The 9,401-nt window shown below is 37.7% G+C and overlaps 1 protein-coding gene across 1 annotated transcript; it reads left to right on the forward strand.

Annotated features, from left to right (window-relative positions):
- Nucleotides 1–6,278: 6,278 nt before the first annotated feature.
- On the forward strand, nt 6,279–8,862 carry LOC115743573 (transcription factor Jun-like). Its single transcript, XM_030678415.2, has 4 exons — nt 6,279–6,782; nt 8,013–8,123; nt 8,216–8,296; nt 8,394–8,862. Exons 1-4 carry the CDS (start codon nt 6,495–6,497, stop codon nt 8,466–8,468), a joined length of 555 nt encoding a protein of 184 aa, XP_030534275.1. The 5' UTR covers nt 6,279–6,494; the 3' UTR covers nt 8,469–8,862.
- Nucleotides 8,863–9,401: the final 539 nt, after the last annotated feature.

Here is a 9,401-nt window from a genome sequence, read left to right on the forward strand (position 1 = left end):
CTTGCTTGCTCTGTGTGGAGTGCCCCATGATTTCTCGAATGCCGGTCGTAGAAAGAAATACCATCAACTAATGCGCTATTGGTTCAAAAAATATGTTTTTAAAGAAATGATCGCTCTTCCGACCAAAAAAAAAAAATGATCGCTCGTATCACTTACGAAAATGGATAATCTCAAAATATTTTCATCGTCCATGAAATATGCACACATAAAATATTGTTAGTAATGAAAAGATTTTTCATTGACTAAAGTTAGTTTAAGCGGTATAAAAGATCATTTTGAAAAAAAAAATATTTTTCTAAGCAATCGTTTTTTGCAAAATCAACGGATGCCTCGACTTATTTTAATCAAAATGAATAAGAAGTTAATAAATAGCATCATTAATGGCGGTGTTTGAGGTAAAATAACCAATTAAAAGACGAGCAAATTTCATTGATATACTGGTACTTTAACATAATTCACTGACCCAGTAGTTACAAAGTGCATAAGATGTTGACTGTGGATTGTGGGAAAGACCACATCTAGGTTCAAAATAACATTTGGTAGATAATCCTGTTTTGGCCAAACAAATTTGGTGAGGAGTACAAATTCGAAATTTCATCTTACTGTAGTTAGAGATGGCCATTTGGAACCGTGAGCCCGGAACCGGCCCGTTGACCGGGCCCACGGTTCCGACCCGTAATTATAAAAAAAAAATTATGTTTCAGTGGGGCAAAGAGCCGTTGGGCTCTTTGCCCCACGGAGCCGGGCCCGCTTCCTCCTTCCCCCCCCCTCCAAACCCCCAATGACCACTTTGGCCGTTGCCTTTTAAATTCAAAAAAAAATATGAATTATTTTTATTTTTTACCTATAAATACATATCATCTCCCTTTCATTTTTCTCATAAATCCTCTCAATAATTCTCTCAAATTCTCTCAAATCCTCTCAATTCGCTCAAATTCTCTCAATCCCGATTCAATTCTCTCAATCGGATTTCCGATCAATTCTCTCAAAAATGGCAAGTGGAAGTAGAAATGCTGACAAGGACAAGATGACTATGGGAGATTCCGAGTATTCCATTCCCGAATATGATCCTCGTGAGTATGCAAGTTGGGAAAACAACGACGATAATATCAACTATGTCTCGATTCCGAACGTCGAGCACATCCCAACACAAGAAAGTCTTCATCCTCCCACCGGTGTCGAAGAAACGTCAACGGCAAATGAGCCGGAACGGAAGGGCCGAGATAATACATCCGACTTGTAGCTACACTTCGACAAGGTACGTGATGAAGGCGAAGATAAGTATAATATAAAATGTAAATATTGTTCACAAACATATAAATTTATGAAAGGAGACGGCTACGGAACATTTCATCAGCATTTGACGAAAAAACATCCAACGCAAGCGGGGATTGACAATACGCAACAACAAATTTTCGGGTACGCCACTTCTAATCCTCATCCTATATTCCGTTACACTGATGCACTTTATAAACAAACATTAGCTAAATATGTTGCCTTTGATCATGCTCCGTTTAATACTGGTGAAAATTTTAATATGAAATATTTGATAAATACCGCATTGGTTCCACAACCACCAACTATTCCAAAAAAAATTCTTAAACGCGAACTTTTTCATCTTTATAAAAAAGGAAAAAAATCTTTAGCAAAATTTTTTACGGAATTCAATGGACGTGTGCATATAGGTAGCGATATTTGGAGTGATCATTGGCAAATTCATTCTTATATGGGTGTCACGTGTCATTGGATAGGTGACGATTGAACCATTCAAAAAAGACTTATTGCATTTCGAGTTTTTGATTAAAGACATTCGGCTCATAATATTTATAGAATAATTAGGCAAGTTTTAGAATAATATAATTTGATAAATAAAGTATTTTCAATTGGTTTTGATAATGCCGCCGCAAATACCGCTTCTATTCTTGAATTAGAAAATATTTGCAAACCCACTTTTGGCGGACAATTTTTTCACATTAGATGTGCTTGCCATGTTTTAAATTTATGTGTATAAGATGGTTTACGAACTCTTGACACTTCTCTCGCCCCAATAAATGGTGCAATTAAATTTTTATAGAGTCGTCCACATTTTATGAAATCACGGGGAAAATTTTGTAAACAAAATGGGAGAAGGGTAAGAAGATTTCCAAAAGATATTCTGGCTCGTTGGAATTCTAAGTACGAATTGCTTCGGCAAATTTTTGATTACAAAGATTTATCATGTATGTTTATTTCACAAAATATTCCCGAAATTACTTTACTTCCGCAACATTGGGACGTTTGCAAAAAAAATTTAGATTTTTTCAAAATTTTAAATGATGCTACTAAGACTTTATCCGGTATTTATTATCCTACTACGCATTTATTTTTAATAGAGTGTGTTACTATTGATAGTGTTTTTAGTGAATATGAAAATGATACTGAATTAGCTCGAATTATTTTAGTAATGCGAGAAAAATGGTTGCATTATTATTTACAAATTCCTCTTGTCTATTTAGTTGGTATTGTTTTTTATCCACGTATTAAATTAGACGGTTTACTAGATTATTTAAATATGTATTATCATGATTGTTTACATTTTGAAAATTCAATAAATATTTCAAATATACTAGGAGATGTTAAAGAATCTATAGTAGTATTATATGGAGAATTTTGTAGTAAATATGGTTTAAGTGATTCTTGATCTTTACAATCTATCGCATCACGTAGCGAATGTGGTAGTTCACTTAGTAGAGGGTATAATATGCTCAAGAGTAGGCAAAAAAAAAAAAAAAACCAAAAAGGGCAACAGGTTGTATTTCTGAATTAGAAAAATATTTAACCACTGAATTTGAGTTTCGTGATGCGGAACATAGTACAGATTTTGAAATCCTAAAGTGGTGGAAGAGTCACCAAATCGAATACCCGGTTCTCGCCCTCATCGCTCGTCAGATATTAGCAACACATTCTTCAACGGTTGCGGTTGAACAAGCATTTAGCACTAGAGGATTAATTTTGGACTCTCGCCGTTCAAGATTAAGCCCGTAGTCTATGGAAGCTCAAGCTTGTATCGACGATTGGACGAGGGTGAAATATCGACACCAAGAGCTGGATCGTGAACACGAATTTTTTAGCGATGATATTGAAGATACCACCGCCACGGGTACCACAACGGGTAGCGACGATTAACGATGAGGTAAGTTGGGGTTATCAAAAGTAAAAGAACTATATGAGCTTTGATTCTTCTATCCCCAAGAAGATATGTAGGCACTTAATGATAATTCATTAAGTTCAAGCCCATTCCTCCTCTCTCTCTTTTTTCCCCATATTTTATTACAATGTACAATTTGATTATATTTTATATTTTATAATTTATTATGTTTATTTTATTATTTATTATTTTAAAAATTAAAATTAAAAAAGGAATCGGAATGAATCGGCCCGGGAACCGGCTTGGAATCTCCGGTTCCGGTTCGGGAACGGAACCGGCAATTTCAATCGTCGGTTCCGGTTCCACGTTTTCGTGGAACCGGAACCCGCCATCACTAACTGTAGTACTGAATGAGCCGGAAATATATGTTTTCTATAGGTCGAAATGAGCCATAAATATGAACATGTTCTTTTTGCAATACTTACATCCAAAAATTACAAAAAGTTATTAAACCGTCCACCGGGGTCAGAATTCGAATCCACCCTTAGGGACATATACATGAAATCTCTGCGTGGTGTTGTGTAAAATGCCGGAGCTTGATCTATAGTTACCAAAAAACTATGGGATGGAAAGAAAGCAAATAGCATGGAATACATCTCCACGACACAAGGCGCAACTTACTTTAATTAGTGTTAATATCATGGAAAACTCAAACTGATATGCCCGTGAAAAATTTATCCTTAATAAGTTTTTGGGTCATCAAAAATTCCCGAACCGGTACACACATGACACATTGGCCCTCCGTTAGCTTCCGTCGATTTTGCCATGAAATTTTTGAGTCGGATGACACATGACAATACTGTGAAATTCGACGGAAGCTAGTGGTTAGTAAATGTTACACACGTGTATTAGTTTATGATTTTTTGTCAATCAACAATTAATTTGAGGTAAATTTATCATATATGTAGGGCTTTACGTGATATTAATGTTTTTAATTAAGCATACATTTAAGTGTAACTTATTGGTCATTTAAGATTGACCCGTTTGAAATAAACCCAATCCGATTAAAATGATAAATAAAAATTAAGCATCACAGTTATGTCGTTTTATTTCCTATTTCTTGATCCTTTTAAAATTGTCTTCAAAAGAAATTAAAAATTCTGAAAAAATAAGAATAAAGTAGACAGCATATTTAGAAGAAGAAAACTCGTTCCTTTAAAAAAAAAAAAAAACTCGTTCCTAAACTAGAATTTTTGACTCCATGACAGCACAAAATATAGTTTAGGTTCCGACAGTTTATTAAGAGTAGTGTTGATGAGTACTTTCGAAATACTTATTTAGCATATTCAATTTTTAAAAATTTACTCGTTGAAATTTTGTTATCAATTGCTTAATAAGAGCACTTACTTAGGACCTGTTTGACAATGATTCTAATTCTCTGATTACGTTTCTCGAAATAGAAAAATATGTTTGGTAGCATGAATGATTCTAATTCTCAAATTCTTTGATTCTATTCCCAAGAATAGATCCGGAGCAGAAACAAGAATATAAAAAAATTAATTCTAGAATATAGAATCATTTTTGAGAAACATGACCAACAAAATGAGAAGTCTCGAGGAAGGCTCTCACTATGTTCTCTCGACCAAAAAAAAAAAGAACGAAGCCTCAGGGAAGAATGCTCAACTAGCTAGCTCCCCTCACTTGTTCATCATCACCAAAAAGCTCCACCACCGCCGTATGCCATCGCCGAGCATCGCCTATTGCTGCTGTTAGTCGTCGACCATCACCGTCTGTTGTCGTCGGCGATCGTAGGCGGTATGCCATCTTCGGCCGTAGGGGAAAAAGAAAAGAAAATAAAAAATTAAATTCATAAAAAAAACATATTTTTATAAAATAAAAATAATTTAATAAAATAAAAATTAAATTTTAGAAAAATAAAGAAAATAAAAAAATTAATTAAAAAAATTACTAGATTTGTATTGTATGAAAGTGTTTTAACAATATCATTTTCCTTAAAAAATTATAAGAAATAAATATTCCTTCATTTGGTTAAATATAGAAGTGTTTAAGTAATATGAGTTGGGAGTTGGGTCGAGTATGAGTCATTAGATTTGTACTGCATGAAAATGGGTCAAAACTGGTTAAATTTGTCACTATGAGTCATACCATATCCAACCCGACCCACCCATTTGACATCTCTACTACTCGCTCAATTCCATGATTTTGTGTTTTCAATTTTTATAATCTTATTTGTCAAATACTTTGCAACATTTATGTTTATCGTATCAAGTAATTTTAAGTGCAAATTTCTTGGAGCATTACCATTGAGCTTATGTTCAATCTGTCTCTACATGATCAGCACCATCATGGAATAGCCTAGGGGCTATTCAAACTTCCTTCATAAGCTAATTTAAGTACAAATTCGTGGCCAAAATTCAAGTGCAAATTACCTGTTGAGCTTGTGTTCTTCATGTTCCACGAAATAAATAGATTAATTATGGACCATGTATAATCTGTATTCATTTTATGAGCAATGCTATGTAGGTTGATTTTATAGTGAAGATGTAAATATTCGACTTGAATGGAAAAAAAAATGGGAAGAGAAATTGATTTCGGGAACATAAATTTTGTGCGGTAACCACTCTTTCGCATGTGCGGGATAATGAAAGTAATGGGGCGGTTACGTTTTTCGGCGAATTAAAGAAAGGCATTTTAAAAATCGCCACTAATCCCCCAATTTGAATTTTTCTTCTTGAGGGCAGTCGCACTTTCTTAAATCAGAAGTTAGAGAGAGAGAGAGAGAGAGAGAGAGGGAAGGGCAAAAGAGAGAGAGAGAGAGAAAAAAGGTTAATTAACTTGTCGCCTATCTTTATCAGTAGTTGGCAGCTGAGCTGGGTCATCTCTTTCTCCGGCCCCAAAACGCTGTCGTATAATTTGGATATTTCTCTTTTCTTTTATTAATAAATAATAATAATAAACAAAAAATAGACAAGTGAAAATCTTCCCAAAAGAAAAAGATGTGTCGTGTTGGCTTCCCCACTTTTTTTTTTCTAAAACTTTTTTTTATTTTTTGGAAAATTTAAAAAATTGGAAAAACAATTAAAAGCCAGCCTCGTCTATAAGCACTTGGCAAATGCCGTAGAGAAAGAGATAGAAAGAGAGAGAGAGAGACTGAGACAGAGTGGACACACCAACACACCATCATTCCAAAGCGAAAGCAGAGGGAAAAAGAAAGAACGAAAGGCTGGAGAGAGAAAAGAGAGAGGAGGAGGCGAACGGAGAGGGGTCGAGGAAGGAGGAGGAGGAGGAGGGTTTCTGCTGCTTGAAGATCAGGGAGAAGAGGAAGAAGAAGAAGAAGGAGGAGGCCATGATGCAGACGACCGAGTCGCAGCCCCTGCAGCAGCAGCAGCAGCCGGCCCAGCCTCAGCCCCAGCAGCAGCAGCAGCTGGTCCTGCAGAACTCGTCCGGGAGCTTGAGCTTCAGCAGCAACGTGTCGCTCTCCAGGGAGGATGAGGAGATGTCGAGGTCGGCTCTTTCCACCTTCAGGGCCAAGGAGGAGGAGATCGAGAGGAAGAAGATGGAGGTCCGCGACCGCGTCCTCTCCCACCTGGGTCGGGTCGAGGAAGAGACCAAACGCTTGGCCACTATTCGCGAGGTACGCAAGAATTGAGAATTCCCCCCCACGAGTGCTTGGAAAAAATCATGCTTTGTAAGAGCTGGTGAATCGGCGAGATGGGTCGATTTGATTTGTGGGTGCTTTTGCTTCTTTAGAACTCGAAATTCTACGAACAATTGTTCTCTCTGTTTTTCATATACTTGTCGGGTTATTTCTATGTTGGATCTTTTCTTTTGCTTTTTGAAATTCTTGTTCAGTATAAAGGGGGAAAAAAAAAGGAGACTGATGGGAAGCTGGAGCTGGAAGTATCATCGAAGATCTCGTTTGTTTAAGGATATTACACAGGTCTCGATGCTGAATTAGTGAGTTTGACTAAGAAATTTTTCCTTTTGTTTGTTCTAGGGAGAGAGAATGATGCTACTGTCCGTTAAATTTTTTATAAAAAAAAAGGGGTTTTGACAAGTTTGGATCTTTTCCTTGTATTTTTCTTTTTGTTCTGTTTTCTTGGGCAGATTTGGCCGAAACATCTGTCTCTTTTGCAAGATGTCTTGGCGTGTTAACGGAATCTTTTCGGCCTGCAACCTCTTAAAGCCTTTTGTTCCCCTCTCCCAAACTGTCGGTCAACGGCTCCTTTCCCTGCGACAAACAAACGTATGAATGAGGATAAGGGATTGTCTGGTATCATCCAGGGAATGAGAAACTTGCTCGTTTCGGATTCTGTCTTAAAAGTTTGTAATTAACTGAATTGGAAACGTAGAATTTCTTGTTTTGGTCAAGTAAATTCACCTTCTCTCGTGTTTTCGGCCCAAGAAATAAATGGACCTTGTGTCGTTTTTCACATGATACATGGGAGAAGCCATTCTGCCCGATCTGCCCATGCTTGCGGTTATGTTTTGTCCACGCTTTGATTGACAAAGATAACGAATTAGATCAGAAGAGATGCAGATTATGAAGAATTTTGTTTTCATGGGTGTGAAGTTGGATGATAAGTCTGGATTATGAGATTGTACCATTAATTTAGATGGAGGGTTACAAATGTGTCGATTGACAAAGATAACGAATTAGATTAGAAGCGTTGCCGATCATGAAGAAATCTTTTGTTTTCTTTTGGGTGTAAAGTTGGATGATAGTCTGGATTATGAGGTTATACCACTCATTAGGATGGAGGGATATAAATGCGGAGCCAGAATTCGTAGAATTTTCTTTTTTGGGTTCTAAAGTTGCGCTGACAATGTTACACCTGCTGTGAATATCACCTGTGATGATCAGGAGCTAGAAGGACTGGCGGATCCGATGAGGAAGGACGTTTCACTGGTTAGAAAGAAGATTGATACAGTGAACAAGGAATTGAAGGCGCTGGGACATTCTTGCCAGAAGAAGGTGAATAAGAAAAAAACCCTGTCGATCAGTTCCCTTTCTGATGCTCAAAATCTTTTGCTGGCACTGAACTTGGGTTTTATGGTTTGTCACAGGAGAGAGAGTACAAGGAGGCTCTCGAGGCTTTCAACGATAAGAACAAGGAAAAAGTACAGCTCATTACCAAGTTGATGGAGGTTGGAGATGCAGTCCCTGCTCTATTTGTGTATATGTTAACGCGTGCGTGCGTGTTTTGGGTACAATTCGTTCTGATGGATTGCAATTCTTGAACAGCTTGTGAGCGAGAGCGAGAAGTTGAGGCTGAAGAAGCTGGAGGAGCTCAGCAAGAACATAGAGTCTATAAACTGAAGATAGTGTCCACTTCACTGCTGATTACCTGATCAAGTTTGTTCCTGATCTGATGCTTGTAAATGTGACTTGTCTACATTTATTTATGGGTGCTTTGGGACTGGGAGATGTACTCCTTACCTCTCTGTTTTTGTTAGCATTTTGATGGGTCTTGGATCTTTTTACTAGTCAAGTTAGGAAAGGGAAAATTTGCATCTTGAACCAGGTTTGTAGAATTAAACGCGTCTCAACCGTCGAGTTTCTTCTCATTTTTTTCTTAATTTTTCTTTTCTTTTTCTTTCCGTTTGTCGAAAACTTAACTACCTGTCTTCTGAAAGTCTTGTATAATTTTTTTTTTAAGTGTGGTTTGAAGAATAGCTCCTTTCGTATACAATTCTTTTCTCGGTTATTGCAACTTTGTATTCTCTACCATGGTGGTAGTCTGATCATTCTCTGTACTGAATGGTGAATCAATTCTTTTCAATGGTGATTGTGCTGTGCCGGTTGAAGTTAGTTTTCCGAGCAGATGGTGAACCAGTACTGAATAGTGACGGAACATGTGTGGAAATCCTTGCATGATTTGGTCCTGAAGTGGTATCGTCGTGGATGCATTAGTTCCGATAAGGATCCATGTTACTTCCTCCAACAGGGGAACCTAAACTCTTCCCGAATGCCACCTGATGGCACCTCCTGTGATTAACAGCATAGCTATACGGAGGGTGGTTTCCGGTCGCCTCACCATGGGTAGTCGGGACCATTCCGGCATGTTACTTCCTCCAACAGGGGAACCTAAACTCTTCCCGAATGCCACCTGATGGCACCTCCTGTGATCAACAGCATAGCTATACGGAGGGTGGTTTCCGGTCGCCTCACCATGGGTGGTCGGGACCATTCCGGCGTTCTGGAGGCGGGGGGACGAGTCGGTTTCCTTCCCGTAAGAGGAGTGATCATAGG

Source organism: Rhodamnia argentea, chromosome 7, assembly GCF_020921035.1.
Source record: "Rhodamnia argentea isolate NSW1041297 chromosome 7, ASM2092103v1, whole genome shotgun sequence".
NCBI lineage: Eukaryota > Viridiplantae > Streptophyta > Magnoliopsida > Myrtales > Myrtaceae > Rhodamnia > Rhodamnia argentea.